This window comes from Vipera ursinii (assembly GCF_947247035.1).
Source record: "Vipera ursinii genome assembly, chromosome: 10".
In the NCBI taxonomy this organism is placed as follows: Eukaryota; Metazoa; Chordata; class Lepidosauria; order Squamata; family Viperidae; genus Vipera; species Vipera ursinii.
Window position 1 is genome coordinate 1,401,878 of NC_139520.1, and position 18,031 is coordinate 1,419,908.

The following is an 18,031-nucleotide window of genomic DNA, read 5'->3' on the forward strand; positions in this document are numbered from 1 at the left end:
CATGGGAGACATGCGTAGTTCTTATCCTTTGCATGGCTGGAACATACAACATACAACATACAATCCATTCTGGATTGAACAAAGGTTTTTGTGCTTTAAAAACCACTTGTCTTTCTCTAAGGCTTGTTTAAATACTGCTGAGGTAGCACTGTCCAGTGGCATGGTGTTCTCTTTTGTGATCTCATAGCCACTGGGGCAGCTAACTGCTGTGTTGATAATAAAGGCTTGACTACTTCTGCTTTGGTGCTGTTATATTGCAGCATTCTGCATAGAGCATCAGTTAAACAATTCTTCCCTCCCTGCAAATAATGGAAGATAAAGTTGAATGAGTGGAAGTGTTTGACCCACTGTGCTTGTTTAGAGGATAGCTTCCTAGGCATTTTGAGTTTTTATGATCAGTCCATACTTGGAAGGGAATTTTGCTCCCTTTTGCTCCCTTCAAGGAAGTGCCTCCAGGTGAGGAGGGTCTAGCACACTGCATAAGCTTCCTTTTCCCAGACTGCCCAGTGCCATACGGTTTCTGATAATTTTTGGGAGGTGTAGGCAAATGTTGTAATTGGTCCTTCTCATTTTCTTGGAGTAACATGGCCCCCACCGTGACATCACTGGCATCAGCCTGAATTACAAATCCCTTCTCTGGATCTGGGTGTTTAAAAATTGGTTCCACTGAGAAAAGGCTCTTTAGCTTTTCGAATGTCACTTGGCACTCAATAGTCCATTTCAGGGGCTGACTGGGCTTTGGCTTATTAACCCCATTTGTTTTTAACAGGTTCATGATAGGCAGGACAATCTGGGCAAATGAAGGGATAAATTGTGGTAGAAGTTCACAAAGCCCAGGAAACTCTGTAGTTGCTTTCTGGTGTGGGGGGCCGCCCATTCCAGAATGGTGCATGCCTTTTCCGGGTCCATCTCCACCCCCTTAATCCAAGATCCAGTAGCCCAGATAATTGAGTTTTTCTTTGTGGAATTTGCATTTTGACAGCTTCATGTTTATTTTTATTTATTTATTTTATTTTATTGCATTTATATACCGCCCTTTCCCTGAGGACTCAGGGCGGTTTACAGGGAGTTAAAAATCAACCATACAAAAGTTAAAACCCAATTTAAAAAATATTAAATCAACCCTGTACTATTAAAAAGCCCCAATTAAAATGAATGTCTCCTCAGCCTGGGCCCGAGAGCTCAAAGAGCCAGGTCTTCAGGCCCCGGCGGAATGATCGGAGGTCGGGGGCAGTCCTCAGCTCCACCGGCAGCTGGTTCCAGAGGGCAGGCGCCCCCACTGAGAAGGCCCTATCCCTGGGTGTCACCCGCCGGCAATCTCTTACCGGCGGGACCCTGAGCAGACCCTCCCTGTGGGAGCGCACTGGGCGAAGGGCGTTTGATGCCGGCAGCAGGTGTTCCCTCAAATACCCCGGACCCAGGCCATGTAGGGCTTTATAGGTGATAACCAGCACCTTGAATTTCACCCGGAGGGCAATGTTTGGCTGCTCAAAGTTTATTCCGAACTGCCCTGACTACTTTTATGTGTTCAACTGTAAGGACCTGCCTCAATTAAACCTCCCAAGAAAGCAGAACCAAAGTTCCAAAAGGAACTTTTATTGGAAAGTGTTGACAGCAGTAGTAGAAGGCAGGATCTGAGAATTTCCCATGCGAATCAATGGTTTAAAAGAGATAATGAAAACCCCACCCCAGTTGTCCCGGATGATTCAAACAGGCCAATACACAGGTATGAAAATGTTGTGGGAACGGAACGCTAAGGCGCCACTTCCAAGGTTGTTAGGCTTCCATGCTTTTTCTCGGCGTCGGGAAATAAGGCAGATGGCCAGAGGCACATTCCATTCTCACCCTGCGAAAGAACCATCAAAGAGGATAGAGCAAGGAACAAAACAAAGGAAATACACTGCAGTAGCCCCGAGCTCCCCTTCCCCCTCCCCCTCCCAGTACACCCAAACTCCCTTATATAGGTGCTCATGGAACAGCTCATTGATAAGCTGCATGAATACTGCGGGTTCCCCTTGCAAACCAAAGGGGAGTATTTAAATTGGAAACAGCCAAGGGGGCAGTTTTCCACTTGTCTCACTCCTTGATCTTAACTCTAATATGCCTCTTGTAGGTCCAGCTTGGAAAATATATTTCCCTTCGATAGGTGAACTAGCCTATCTTTTGAGAGGCAAGGGATAGACATTTTCCATGCACACCACATTGAATCCTCTATAGTCCATGCAGAGATGAAAAGAGCCATCCTTCTCTCTGAATAACATGGGGGTGGCCACATAGGGTCTGGCCAGCTGGATAAACTCACAGGCCAAGTATTTTTCAATGAATAGACATACTTCACTCATCTCCCTGAGGGTCATTGATTACAGCTTTGGTTTCGGCAGCTTAGCCCTGGGGATGATTTTGATGGCACATTCTTTGGGTCAGTGAGGGGGCAGTTTGTCCAAACTCCTTTCACAAAAAATCTCCGGCAAATCCCTGTATTCTCTAGGTATGGGCCGCATGGTTTCACTGCTTAAGGTAGCGGCTATTTCCTGTGTTTTTTCTTTCCCAGCTGACATTGTTTGCTTTGCAAGGGGGCTTTCTCCCTGGGGAATTTTAAGCGACCCATCCTCCATTCTACTGGTGGGCTTCATTTTTTCAACCACACCAGCCCCAGGAGAAGAGGCCATGCAATGCCAGGTTCTGTGGCCGGGACATCCCTTGAGACGGATCCGTCAAGTTGGCAGAATGAAATGGGCTTTTTTAACTTTCTTAGCCAGACTCACAACTTCCCAGCTAGGGCTGGGCTGACCAAGCATCAGGTGCATCCTGAGTCCAAAACGGTGGTGAGGGCCACCCTTCCTTCTCTGCCTGGGATTAACTGTTCTGTGGGCATACTCATTGGCACGATCAGCCCACTTACCAATGAGTCATCATCGTAGTCGCATTCTGGCACCCCCAGCTCATCCTCTGATGGGGTCCGAGTTCTGTCCCTTGGTTGTGGGGTTGGATGGAACTTCATGACCTCCATGCTCCTCAGGGTCACGTCTTTCTGGCATGGGTTAGGTTTGGTTGGCTTCCCTCCAGACTGCCATTTGCCTTTCTTGGCCGGAGTTTGGCTGTGGCATTCTGTGGCATATTCTGAGGCATCTCTGCCACATTTGAAGCAGGCGGTTGAGCATGACAGCACAGCCAGGGCTTTTGGCGGCTCCCCCTTCTTCTCTGGTGGGGACCATTTCCATGTCTTGGCAGAGCAGTACGGGTTGTGATTCTGGTCAATCTCCACTTCTTCAGCCAGGATGCATCAGTCGTATAATCATGCCGGGGCTTCACTGGCCATGCATGCATTATACAGGTCTCATTTAGCCCAACCTGGAAACAGCTAATTAGGATGTCTTCTGACCAGTTGAGGCAGCATGCCAGGTCTTGGAATTCTTCTGTATACTCAGCCACCAGTCAAAGTCCCTGCCTCACTTTCTTTATGCGATCTCATGCCTTCCGATCAGCCAGGCAATTCTCGAACCTCTGTCTTAGGGCTGTCATGAAGCGGTTAAAGTTTCAGAGCTCCGGTGCATTGCAGTTGTGCAGGGTGACCATCCATCAGGCTGTGGTCCCTTCCAGGGCTAAGGTGACAACCCTGACTCTAGCTTCATCACTGGGGAGGTTTCTCCCATACACTTGCATGTAGGTGAAAACATGGGCGAGGAAGAACCTCAGCTGTTGGAGTCCCCATCAAATTTCACCGCTAGAGGGACCAGTTTTGGTTCCTCCAGCGAAGCTCTTGGGGCACTGATGGAGCATTCCTCCCTCTGGGAGCAGTTTGCTGCAGTGCTTCTGGGGTGGTTGCCACTGTTTCTATGGAGCCAGTCACCCCCCCTCCCCAAATGGCTTCGGTCATCCCAGACTCACCCCCACCGCTCTCAGCTTTTTTGGGTTGCTCCCTGTCCCTACTCTACCGCTGCCTGGACCTCATCTTGTGGTCCTGAAAGGCTTCCACCATTTATTACACAGGTTGCTTCAGGATCTGGTCAGTTGATTCCTGTTCTCCTTCAGTTTCATCATCATCACCATAGAGCAGCTCCATCTCCCAGCCCTGTCTCCGGCTGCCTCAAGTGAATATCACTTGGTGGGCTCTTCCATCCCATTCCTTTCTCTTTCCTACCCCGACCGACCATCTTGGCTTTGAAAAGCTCTCCACGGTGACCATCTTCTCCATCCACCCAGAGGAACTCTCTTCTGGGAGATTCTTGGCAATGAACTCTCCCAAGCATTCGCTCTCATCCTGTTGGCTGCCATGGAGGGACATAGTGTGCATGGTCCCCATAGTAGGGCAGTTGCCTCTCCACGTTGACCTTTCTGCAGATGTTGCTTAATGTAAAGTCCTGCCTCAGCTAGTCCACCCAAGAAAACAGAATTCTTGAAACAGACATTGTTTCAAAAGGAACTTTTATTGAGAGTCAGTGATAGAAGATGAGTAACGTAAGATCTAACATTTTCCTGCACGAAATGCTATATTCAAGCATCCCTTTCAAAACCCCACCCAATGGCCAAATGTCCAGTTTGATTTCATCCAATCCACAGGTGCGAAGTTTTTATGGGAACTGAGGTGCAGATCCCATGCACAGTTCTCAGGGTTTCGTTTCCTCCTGGCCTCCTCCCAGCAGAGTGGAGATAAGACAGAAGGCCCAGGGCACATTCCTCTCCTGTTCACATCCAGCAGGCATCAAAGGGATGAGGAACAAAGTGGAGGAAACACTGACCGACCTCCCCTCTCCCAACAGCATGGCCTCACAGCTTCCCCCTCATAGCAAAATGGCAGAACCCAAAAGCAAAAAGGAATAGAAAGGTTGAGGGTCTGACACCCAGCCTGTTCCCTCTGGTATTATCTGATGGAGATCCAGATTGCCACCTCTCCCTTCCCAAAGACTCCTGTATTTCTCAGATTCAGCTCAGAAAACATTTGGCCTCTTCCTGCCCAGAAAAGGACAGAAGAGCAGGAGATCCTGAAGCCGCCACAAAGAACCCCAAGGTGCAAGATTCGCAAGGATTCCATCAGGTTCGTATGTGACAAATCCACCAAAGGCCAAAGCTGTGGCCTTAAAAGAAACACTGTTGTGCCTCTCCAGCAGGCTCTCTGGAGAAAGGGTTGGGCAAGGTGGGAAGGCAAAAGGGGCTTGGTGGGCATGTGCCAAGAGACTCAGAAATCACCAAGATCATGATGATGGGCCACAACAATGAGGCCCATGGACAAGCCTGCTTTAAATGCTACTCATGACCTTTGAAAGATTGAGGGCAATAGAAGAAGGGGACGACAGAGAATGAAGTGACTGGATGGAGTCACTGAAGCAGTAGGCATGAGCTTAAATGGACTCCAGAAGATGGTAGAGGACAGGAAGGCCTGGAGGAATGTTGTTCATGGGGTCGCAATGGGTCAGATACAACTTTGCAACTAACAACAACAGCCAACTTAATTTATTTTTTCACAAGCTAAATCACTAATTTGATATTTGACCACAATAATTTGGCTGAGAATGAGTGTTCTCACAAGATTTTTTCCCAGCTCACCCTCTTCTGGGCAAAGAGATCTTTTTGCCAGTGTGGATAGAAATAGCTGAGCAGTAGCTGAGGAAGAAGATGCTGGTCTCAGGTAGGTGCTGTTGCCGGGAGCCTCTGAAGTGATCTGATAGCTGCAGGTTGCAGGGAGGCAGTTCTGCCCAAAGCCAGCCCCTCCAGCTCCTCATCCCAGGGCCTTCTGACATCCCGGTTTTGTTGTGACTCAGGGCCAGCCTGTGGGTCCGACAGCCGGCTCCGATGTATCGGAGGACTCAGATGTGGGGGAGGAGGGAAACGAACCGGCTGATGATGATTTGGAGACTTTGCAGAGTCCTCAGCCGGGAACCTCTTCTCAGCTGTGTGAGCCCGAGAGTGCGGAGGATGATGACCCACAGCTGGCCCTGTTCAAGGACGCCCGACGCAGGAGGCAGACGAGCAGGGACAAACAAAGAAAGGCTATGGGACTCCTCGGGAGGAGGCACAGGGAGACCACGCCCTGAGCTCTCTATAAAAGAAGTGTTTGGGGAGGGGCTGGTTGCTGAAAGCAACTTTTCCGTTTGAGAAGTCAAGCTCTTGTATTCTTGTAACAGTGTAATTAAAACTTGGCAGAAGCCTTTTGGTCTTGGACGCTTTCCAGACTCTTCTTTTGATTAGGGGTGCGAGAAGAGGGCTGGTTCAGAACAGGTTTCAGGCTTTGCCTCAGCTCTTTGTCATGTGGGAAATGTAAGGCTAGGTCACTGCAGACATAGTTTTCTACAAAGAGGAACACTGATGTGGACCGCCACGTGCAGGGGGATGCAGTGTGACATTTCTTTCAAAGAGATAAACATTAAAAACCAGCTGCATTATGCATAGACATTTGTTTATATTATACGTGGAAATGAATTGAAGTGGTATTTTGTGTATATGGATTCTGAATTTGTGCTGAAATTCTGTAGAGAGCCTTCTATGGGAAAGGACCTTTTTAGCAGGTTCCTTTTTAACTATGTCATGCAGTTCTTTTTAATGAAGTTTCATTTTCAAAGAAGCAACGGATGGAAACTAATCAAGGAGAGAACTAAGTATATGTATATGGTTGAATCAAATTTCTACCAACTCACAGCCATTCAATTATCCCCACACCATTTTCTGCACTGCCTATCACTTTAACACTGATGGCACAAACAAAACTATAGCAAAGGTACCAAGACACAATTAATGTGGTGATGAAAATTATTTAATTGGATCCAGTTGCTGCATTTGATTGCATGAAAGCAGCCTCTTGCACCTATGGGAAAATACTAGGATGAGGAAATGTTTGTCTTTAGTTTATTGCATTTTTAAAAGACTTTATTGTTTTTAGAAATTGTGGAGCAATTTTTTAAATTCAGTAAATAAATTAAGCTGAACAAATTGTAGAAGGTTCCCAATGAGATGGAAAAAAGATGCAAATGATGATGCAAAATTATATATATATATATAATATATATATATGTGTGTGTGTGTGTGTGTGTGTGTGTGTGTATACATATATATACATATACATATACATATATACATATATACATATACATATACATACATACATACATACATACATACATACATACATACATATATATATATATATATATATATATATATATATATATATATATATATATAGGAGGGGGATTGCTGGTAAGGAACCCATTCTTCTTTGATGTTATAGGAGCCCCACCCTTAGAGTTGGAAACGAGTGGACAGGGGAAATCTTTACCTTTACCTTTATGCAGGCATTTTCAACTGGAGCAAATATTCTAATGTATATTTGTTACATAGTAATATATTTAGTATTTGTTGTTGTTGTTAGTTGCGAAGTCGTGTCCGACCCATCGCGACCCTATGGACAATGTTCCTCCAGGCCTTCCTGTCCTCTACCATCTTCTGGAGTCCATTTAAGCTCACGCCTACTGCTTCAGTGACTCCATCCAGCCACCTCATTCTCTGTCGTCCCCTTCTTCTATTGCCCTCGATCTTTCCCAGCATTAGGCTCTTCTCCAGTGAGTCCTTCCTTCTCATTAGGTGGCCAAAGTATTTGAGTTTTAGCTTCAGGATCTGGCCTTCTAAAGAGCAGTCAGGGTTGATCTCCTCTAGGACTGACCGGTTTGATCGCCTTGCAGTCCAAGGAACTCGCAGGAGTCTTCTCCAGCACCATAGTTCAAAGGCTTCAATTTTTTGGCGCTCAGCCTTTCTTATGGTCCAACTTTCACTGCCATACATTGCAACTGGGAAGACCATAGCCTTGACTATACGCGCTTTTGTTGACAGGGTGATGTCTCTGTTTTTTAGTGTGCTGTCTAGATTTGCCATGGCTTTCCTCCCAAGGAGCAAGCGTCTTTTAATTTGTTGGCTACAGTCCCCATCTGCAGTGATCTTGGAGCCCAGGAAAATAAAATCTGTCACTTACCTCCATTTCTTCCCCATCTATTTGCCAGGAATTGAGAGGGCCGGATGCCATGATCTTGGTTTTCTTAATGTTTAGTTTCAACCCAAGTTTTGCACTCTCCTTCTTCACTCGCAACAAGAGGCTCTTTAGTTCCTCTTCACTTTCTGCCATTAGAGTGGTATCATCTGCATATCTTAGGTTGTTGATGTTTCTTCCGGCAATCTTAATTCCAACTTTTGATTCATCTAGCCCTGCCTTTCTCATGATGTGCTCTGCATATAAATTAAATAGGCAAGGCAACAGTATACAGCCTTGCCGGACTCCTTTCCCAATTTTGAACCAATCAGTGGTTCCGTGTCCAGTTCTCACTGTTGCTTCTTGGCCCGCATATAGGTTTCTCAAGAGACAAATAAGATGGTCTGGTATGCCCATCTCTTTAAGAACTTGCCACAGTTTGTTATGATCCACACAATCAAAGGCTTTAGCATAGTCAATGAAGCAGAAGTAGATGTTTTTCTGGAACTCTCTAGCTTTCTCCATGATCCAGTGTATGTTAGCAATTTGATCTCTAGTTCCTCTGCCTCTTCGAAATCCTGCCTGTACTTCTGGTAGTTCTCAATCCACATACTGCTGGAGTCTAGCTTGTAGAATTTTAAGCATAACTTTACTAGCATGAGAAATGAGTGCAATGGTGCGATAGTTTGAACATTCTTTGGCACTGCCTTTCTTTGGAATTGGAATGTAAACTGATCTTTTCCAATCCTGTGGCCACTGTTGAGTTTTCCAAATTTGCTGGCAAATTGAGTGTAGCACTTTTACTGCATCGTCTTTTAAGATTTTGAATAGCTCAGCTGGAATACTGTCACCTCCACTAGCTTTGTTGTTGCTCAGCTTTTCTAAGGCCCACTTCACTTCACATTCTAGGATGTCTGGCTCGAGGTCAGTGACCACCTCATTGTGATTATCAGGGACGTTAAGCTCATTCTTGTATAGTTCTTCTGTGTAATTTTGCCACCTCTTCTTAATCTCTTCTGCCTCTGTTAGGTCCCTTCCATTTTGGTCCTTTATCATGCCCATTTTTGCATGAAACGTTCCTTTCATCTCTCCAATTTTCTTGAAAAGATCTCTGGTCCTCCCTATTCTATTGTTTTCTTCTATTTCTTTGCATTGTTCATTTAAGAAGGCATTCTTATCTCTTCTAGCTATTCTTTGGAATTCTGCATTTAATTGGGTGTATCTTTCTTTTTCTCCCTTGCTTTTCACTTCCCTCCTTTCCTCAGCTATTTGCAAAGCTTCCTCAGACAGCCATTTTGCTTTCTTGCATTTCTTTTTCTTTGGGATGGTTTTGGTTGCTACCTGTTGTACAATGTTGCGAACCTCTGTCCATAGTTCTTCAGGCACTCTGTCTATCAGATCTAATTCCTTAAATCTATTTGTCACCTCTACTGTATATTCAACAGGGATATGATTTAATTCATACCTGACTGGCCTAGCGCTTTTCCCTACTTTCTTTGTTGCCTAAACTTTGCAACAAGAAGCTCATGGTCTGAGCCACAGTCAGCTCCTGGTCTTGTTTTTACTGACTGTATAGAGCTTCTCCATCTTTGGCTGCAGAGCAAATAGTCAATCTGATTTCTGTGTTGACCGTCTGGTGATGTCCATGTGTAGAGCCATCTCTTGGGTTGTTGGAAAAGAGTGTTTGCTATGACCATCGTATTCTCTTGACAAAATTCTATCAGCCTGTGCCCTGCTTCATTTTGTACTCCAAGGCCAAACTTGCCTGTTATTCCAGTTATCTTTTGGCTTCCTACTTTAGCATTCCAATCCCCCATGATGATAAGGACATCATTTTTGGGTGTTAGTTCTATAAGGTGCTGTAGGGCTTCATAGAACCGGTCAATTTCATCCTCTTCAGCACCGGTGGTTGGGGCATAGACCTGGACTACTGTGATATTGAATGGTTTGCCTTGGATTCGAACTGAGATCATTCTGTCATTTGGAGGATTGTATCCCAGTATTGATTTTCCTACTCTTTTATTGACTATGAAGGCTACTCCATTTCTTCTGAGGGATTCTTGCCCGCAGTAGTATACCTGATGGTCATCTGAATTAAATTCACCCATTCCTGTCCATTTTAGTTCGCTGATACCTAAGATGTCGATGTTTAGTCTTGTCATCTCTTGTTTGACCACGTCCAGCTTTCCTTGATTCATGGATCTTACATTCCAGGTTCCTATGGAGAAAAAATCTTTACAGCATCGGACTTTCCTTTCACCACCAGACATATCCACAGCTGAGCGTCCTTTCGGCTTTGGCCCAGTCGCTTCATTCTTTCTGGCGCTACTAGTACTAGCCCTCTGCTCTTCCCCAGTAGCATATTGGACGCCTTCCGACCTGAGGGGCTCATCTTCCAGCGTCATATCGTTTTGCCTTTTGGTACTGTCCATAGGGTTTTCATGGCAAAGATACTGGAGTGGGTTGCCATTTCCTTCTCCAGTGGATCACGTTTTGTCAGAACTCTCTGCTATGACCTTTCCGTCTTGGGTGGCCCTGCACGGCATAGCTCATAGCTTCATTGAATTACGCAAGCCCCTTCGCCACGACAAGGCAGTAATCCATGAAGGGGATATTTAGTATACAATTAGTTAATTGCAATAATTAATCCAAATATATAGATGTCCTTGGCATTAAAGAAGTTTAATGCTTCTTCCATACTCCCAGCTATCTTGAGCAATATAATATATATTTCTCTCCCAATAAATTATCTCTAGAAAAACAGCTGTAGAGGAAAACATCAGCTATGCAAGTGGAGAAGATGTTTCTGTTAAAGAACCTGTTAAAGAACTTGTGGATGATGCACAAATTATGCCTGAAATACAGGTAATGGCACAGGCCAATTTTCTGTGGGTCAGCAAAATTGTGGCCTGCTGAAATATTTATTTATTTATTTTTTTCATAGAGGTCTATTAGTGGCTCAGTTTGGAAACTGACTCCTGAAAGTCCTACTTTTGACTTTGGGAAGCCTAGTTCTCTTAATTTAGGGGGTGTCCTAATTGTACCTTCAATTAAGATTATGTTGAGGCTCTTTATGTGTACTTGACCTGAAGCTGCAGCTGCTGCAGAAGTTGTCAACCATGAGTGGTTTGCTGCTCTGCTACACCTTCTACACTGGCTAAGCTAAGTTCAGACTTCAGTTTTTGGCAAAAAAAAGGCATAAACAAACTGATGGCAGATCATCTTCACTGATGAGACCTAGGAAATTGCTCAGCTCATCCAAGATGAGATTGCCCTGCTGTCTGTGCTGTAATGTCCACAATTTTCTACATGATTATTTGCAAGAGAGCCTTGTCTCTGTCCACTGGAATACTGACCAATGCATAAGTGTCTTAAAGAAAGTAAATGATTCTTTCGAGTGAAATTCTGTAATGACAGGGACCAGCTAATCCTGGAGAGCTGTTCCTAGAAGGACAACACTTGGATGTTAGGTGGATTTTCAGTTTGAACCCTCTATTTTCATCTGGATGTGGTGGAACAATCCAGAAATTTTATAATCTTTACATCTTGTCCCATTTTTGATCATCTGTGTCTTGTCAGTGATGAACTGTGGATGAATGGGCTTTAGAATAGTTTTTGAAAGCCTCCAACAAGCTGGGAGATTTTGTGAGCTAAACACTTACCATATGCAAGGCAGTTTGTCTTTTCAGTGCCTGTTTCTTTTTCTGATGGACACATGTCTGTTCTGTTTTCTAGTTATTTTTGCAAACTTCTGCAGTAGACCAGGAAGCTCCAAAGAAGAACCAGGCAGGAACCAAAGAAGTCCTATGGTGTGCAGACTCAGAGGAGCTGCACTTGACAGGCGTGGAAGAAGTAAGCCCACCGACACTCTCTGCTGAAGCCTGGGGGAGGCGCAGGCTCTTCCTCAAGGGTTTCTTTCAGGCAGGGCCCATTCTTCTCCTTGGGGCTGGGGCAGGGAGCCCGCTGGGGCAGGGCCTTCTTTTCCAAACACATCCAGACCTTTCCCAGCTGGCCAGAGGCTCTTGTTTCATCCTTGGCTTTCTGCTCATGATCTGAATAAGCCCAGAGACAAAGTAGTGTTTGTTACCCTTGCATTTAAAAATGTAAAGATTTATTAGGAGTTGTTGAGCTTTGCCTAGAAAGAATAAAAATGTGGAAAGAGGCCCTTGAGTCCAACCCCCTATTCTGTGCTGGAATCCAGAATGTTCTTACCCAGTGTTATTTCTGGTTTTCCTGTCACTATTTATACGATCTTTTTCTGATGCCTCTTATTTATTTATTATACACAATGAGTGTGTTTTTCTCTTATTTCCTTATTTCAGAGTTTTCATCTTCAGCCACTACAGGGTTCCTTTCAAAGCCCTTCTAACCAATCTAGCTGTGCTTCAGCCAAATACATTGCTGCAAGTTCTTGTAAGGGCTAAAGCACTGTGGTCCTAGAAACAAAATCCACCTCATTTTTGTAGCCACTGATTCATTTGCAACAATCCTTTCTTTCCAGTCTTCTTCCATTTCATGACAGAGCACCCTCAAGGCCAATGGTGATACCACGAAGAAGCAAAGTTCACAGTCTTTGGGACCATCTTTTATGGGAACTGTTGCTTGCATACATTTAGCATTACTTTTACAGTAACATAATTGCCTTGAGGACTGGGAAAATTGCATTATCAGTAGAATGTTTGTGGCTGAGGTTGAATTGTGGTCCTTGGTGCTCCCTGGGTTTCCAAAGTCTGAAGGAAAACCATCAAGTTCAGAGAGCACCAAGAAACCCACAAACTTCATCATTCTTGCCATGGCCCATTAATCTTTCTCTGTTAGTACCATCTCTCAGAAGAAGAAAAATGTTTGTGCTGCCACTTTGTGTCTTTGTTTTGTTCACTGCCCATTTGTTCAAACAGCAACAAGTTAGGAAACTCAAAGCTCTGAAGGGAAGGGAAGGTCTTAACAAGTATCTATCAGTGCCCACTTATGGGCAGAAGAGCTAGTAATCCTGGGCACCTTGCAATGGAACAGTGACTCTTCCTTCCTTGCTCAATCAGGTTTTTGATATCCTGCCACTATATGGAACATTGCAGCCAAATGAGACCCAGCAAATGTCATTTACTTTCTATGGCCATGCCAACATTGTTGCTTGTGTCAAAGCACTCTGTGAAGTAGAGGGAGGTCCCACCTATGAAATTCTGCTGCGGGGTGAAGCCTCACTTGTTGATTATGTATTTGACCAAAAGGAAATTGATTATGGGCTCCAGGTAGGTTAAATGTGCCATTTACTTGTTTATTGAATACACATACACACACATGCATATACAGAGAGAACGCTGTTGAGCTCTCAATCATCTTTCAGGTCTCCTTTTTTTCATCATACTTCCTTTTATTCTCTAGAACGGTGGCCACCAACCTTTTGGGCACCAGGAACTGGTTCCATGGAGAGAGGTTTTTCCATGGACTGGAGGGGGGCTGGTTTTGCATGCTGCCTGCATCCTGCAGATTGGACTTTGCTTGTTTGCATGGCCCAGTTGCTGGCATGCCGTGGCCCAGTGCCAGTCCATGGACTGGGGGTTTTGGGGACCCCTGCTCTAGAAGTCATCTTTCAGGCACACGTGTCCTCAGATGAAGTCCTGTGTTTTGCATTGGTCTCAGCATTTTATGAGGATTTCTGAAGGACTGGGCCTCTAATGTCACAGAAATCTTTCCAGACTGGAATGATCTGGCATCGGTCCTCATGCTCGTAGAAACGTTTCTGACTGATGGGAGGGAATATCCGATTGTATCTGATTCTAGTGGGCTACTAGAGCATCTGCCAGGATGTTCCAACTCTCCCTCTAGCTCATCCCAGCCAGAGGGGAGAAAGGCTGTCAGAAGAGACCCTCCGTAGTGTTCAGTGAGGGATGGGAGGGGAACATCCATGAATATACAGAAATCCAGAACCTGCATATAACTATAAAAACATATAAATATGTTAGCAAACTAAATAAAATGCCATTATGTTTTTCCAGAGGTGAAAATTGAAACAATTCGAATAATGGACGAGTTTGGCCACATTTCTTGGAATTGTGGTACTTGAACATCATTGCAGGATAAGACATTTTCATCACTTTGGGTCTCCCTCTCAATCTATGGGTGAACTCACTTATGCATCTAGGCTCATTGGGTTTTCTAATATTGAAACATTGTGTGTGTCTAGTAGAAGAAATCCCTCCCAGCTTGCCTGGTGCAGAGTTGTGAGGGAAAGCTGAAGGGTGCTTCAGCTGTGCCAAAAAGGAGGTGCTGTTTCACATTAGAATTGCTCTCTTCTCTCCTTCTAAGCCCTTTGACCACATCTGTATAGCTGAGATCATTCTGAAAAACACAGGAAAAGTTGGATTTGAATACTCTGTACTTGAAGCCATCCAGGCCTCAGCTGACAACCCTCCCCCTGGTGTGCCACTGACTCTACCTGCCACTGTAAGTAAGATTGAAGTAAGCTAAACGGGGTTTCAGATTAATTTCTTGACTTTGGAATGCTCTATACAAATTATAGAAAGCAAGCAGACTTGCAAATAAACCATCAGCATCCAGAGGTCCTACGCAATATTCAAACAGCCATCAGCCTTACCGCAGTTTTCTGTGAACTCTCTTGGCTTAATAGCCGCTGATTCTAAGTGCTGCCATCCAAGCGGTCAGCATGTCATGAGAGCTTCAGAAAGTGAGCAAGAGGACCCTAATAAAGATATGCCAGATATGTTCCTAGGGCAATGAGGGGTGAAACATATTTTAAATCCAAAAGAACACATAAGATTCAGCAGCTCAGATGCTTTCTTGATTCACAAAAGTATAATGAAGGCAAAGAGGTATAGCATAATCAGATTTTGTTGATATAGTTGATGTTGAATCGAATCAGAATAGAGCTGGCAGGTCGGCCTGTGGCTACATCCCAATGCCTGCACCTCCCCAGTCCTACAACTCTGAGGTCTTTACTGTCAAAGAATCATAGCTATAATAAGCTAACTTAACAATAAAGAATAATCTAAAGAAAACAAGAATAATCAATTTTCCCCAGCACTATTGATAGAATCCAAAGAATGCCATGCAAATGATGCAACGGCTTTGAGAATTAACAGAATAAGAGAGCTAGAAGGGATCTTGGAGGTCTTCTAGTCCAACCCCCTGTTCAAGCAGGAGACCCTATATCATTTCTGACAAGTGGCTGTCCAATCACTTCTTAAAAACCTCCAGTGACTCCTACAACTTCTGAAGGCAACTTCCACTAGTTATTATCCTCACTATTAAGTTTCTCTTTAATTCCAGGTTGCTTCTCTCCTTGATTAGCTTCCATCCATTGTTTCTTATCTTGCCTTCTCATCATTGGCATCCTTCAGTCTCAAGAGACTATGCTATCGTGCTCTGGAAAGCGGTCCCAAAGCAGCATCTGATGTGGCTAAAAAGGCCAATGCGAGAGTGGCAGTCCCTTCCACACTGAGGGCAGATACAATCTGTCCCCTGTCCAGCCCCCAGATTTCACTGGTTTCGGGACTGCCTCTTTGCCTCAGCCTGCCCCACAAGTGTCTCTTTGAATCGTCTTTAGCCTCCAAGCTGAGCAATCAGAGGTCAAGGTTTCCCAGCTGTTAATGTCCATTCCTAAGGTCTTTCAGATATCCTTATGTCGTAACTCTGGTCTCCCTTTGGGGCGCTTTCGCTGCACTAGTTCTCCATACAGGAGATCTTTCGGAATCCAACCATCAGCCATTCTCACGACATGCCCAAGCCAGTGTAGACATTGCTGTTTCAATAGTGTATACATGCTAGAAATTCCACCACATTCCAGGACTGCGCTATTTGGAAGTTTGTCATGCCAGGTGATGCCAAGAATACATCAGAGACAGCGCGTATGAAAGGTGTTTAACTTTCTCTCCTGCTGTGCGTCAAGGGTCCAAGACTCACTGCAGTACAAGAGTGTGTTCAGGACGCAGGCTCTATCTTTGTATGTTCTGTCAGCTTCTTATTAAGTCATACTCTCTTTGTAAGTCTGGAAAATGTGGCCGCTTTACCAATACATTTATTCAGCTCAGTATCTAAGGAGAGAGTGTCGGATATGGTTGAGCCGAAGTACACAAAGTCATGGATGACTTCCAGTTCTTGTGCAGAGATTGTAATACAGGGAGGTGAATCCATGTCCTGACCCATGACTTGTGTTTTTTTCAGGCTGATTGTTAGTCCAAAGTCTTGGCAGGCCTTGCTAAAATAGTCCATAAGTTGTTGAAGGTCTTCGGCAGAGTGAGCAGTAACGGCAGCATCGTTAGCTAAGAGGAAATCCTGTAGGCATTTCAGCTGGACTTTGAACTTTGCTCTCAGTCTAGAGAGAGTAAAGAGTTTTCTGTCTGGTCTGATCCGGAGATAAATACCCTCTGTTGCAGTTCCAAAAGCGTGTTTCAGCATGACAGCAAAAAAGATCCCGAATAAAGTTGGCACAAGGACGCAGCCCTGCTTCACTCCACTTTGAATGTCAAAGGAATCTAATGTTAAGCCATCAAAAACTACAGTGCCCTTCATTTCCTCGTGAAAGGACCTGATGGTGTTGAGCTGAGGTGGACATCCAATATTGTGGAGAATTTTATAAAGGTCATCCGTACTAACCAAGTCAAAAGCCTTCGTAAGATCTATGAAGGCTACGAAAAGTGGCTGTCTTTATTCCCTGCATTTCTCCTGCAACTGTCTAAGGGAAAATACCATGTCAGTAGTGGACCTGTTGGCTTGGAATCCACATTGTGATTCTGGGTAGACTCTCTCTGCAAGCACCTGGAGCCTCTTCAGTATGACACGGGCAAGCAGCTTCCCTACAACACTGAGAAGAGAGATGCCCCGGTAGTTGTTACAGTCACCCCTGTCACCTTTGTTCTTATACAGTGTGACGATATTTGCATCCTTCATGTCCTGTGGTACTCCACCTTCCCTCCAACAAAGACAGAAGATTTCATGCACTTCGGTGGGGATGTTCTGTTTGCAGCACTTCAGAATTTTGGCAGGGATGTTATCTTTCCTGGGTGCCTTGACGGAGGCAAGGGAATCCAGGGCCGCGTTTAGTTCTTCTAAAGTTGGTTCACTGTCAAGCTCCTCCAAGACAGGCAGGCACTCAATATTATTTAATGATTCTTCAGTTACCCCATTTTCTCTGGAATATAACTCAGAGTAATGCTGCATCCAGCGTGCCATCTGCTGTGCTCGGTCCTGGATAACCTTACCTGTAGCAGACTTCAGAGGGGCAGATTTCTTCTGTGTTGGACCTAAGGCCTGCTTGATGCCATCATACATCCCCTTGATGTTGCCTGTGTCAGCTGCTATCTAGATCCAAGAGCAAAGCTGCAGCCAATAGTTGTTAACACATCTCCTGGGGGTCTGTTTGACTTTGCTACGAGCAGCTCGCAGAACCTGTAGGTTGTGCTCACTGGAACAGGCTTTATATACAATTAAGAGTTCTCCTTTTTTGCTCGATGGCTGGCGTCAGCTCCTCCGAATGGGCTTCAAACCAATCTGCTGTCTTTCTGATCTCTTTACCAAATACTGGCGGTGTTATAAGCAGCATTCTTGAAATATTCCCATTGTTCAGATGCATTTGCTTCAGCTGGGCCTGGGAGAGTTTCCTTGAGTGCTTGTGCAAATTCCTCCACTTTGCCCTGATTGCAGGTCTTGCTGATGTCAATTCGTGGTCTTCCTTCCTTCTTCGAGTGATGCAATCTCTTTGTTTTCAGTTTTATTTTGCTGCACACCAAGGGGTGGTCTATATTGCAAACAGTGCCCTGGTAGCTGTGTGTGATTGTAATACTGGGAAGGTTGGGACGCCTGGTAAGAATCAAGTCAAGCTGGTGCCAATGCTTTGATCTTGGATGTCTTCAAGAGACTATGTGTTGAAGCTTTGTTTTAAAGAATGTATTGCTAACACAAAAACCGTAGTAGCAGCAAAACTCCAGTAGGCGTTGGCCATTTTCGTTCTTCCCGATGCCGAACTCTCCTAAATAAGTGGGCCAAGAACTATAATCGGCTCCAACTCTGGCATTAAACTCGCCAAGGATAAACAGTGGTTCTTTCTCAGGGATTTTCTTG

The 18,031-nt window shown here is 44.8% G+C and overlaps 1 protein-coding gene across 1 annotated transcript in view; it reads left to right on the top strand.

Annotated features, from left to right (window-relative positions):
• The window catches only part of HYDIN (HYDIN axonemal central pair apparatus protein), a 358,209-nt gene that overhangs the window by 141,653 nt on the left and 198,525 nt on the right, over positions 1–18,031 (top strand). The window contains exons 24-28 of the mRNA XM_083370240.1: positions 4,922–5,035; positions 10,711–10,819; positions 11,690–11,806; positions 12,994–13,203; positions 14,261–14,398. Coding sequence (XP_083226366.1) covers positions 4,922–5,035; positions 10,711–10,819; positions 11,690–11,806; positions 12,994–13,203; positions 14,261–14,398 — 688 coding nt within the window. The remainder of the gene's footprint in view (positions 1–4,921; positions 5,036–10,710; positions 10,820–11,689; positions 11,807–12,993; positions 13,204–14,260; positions 14,399–18,031) is intronic.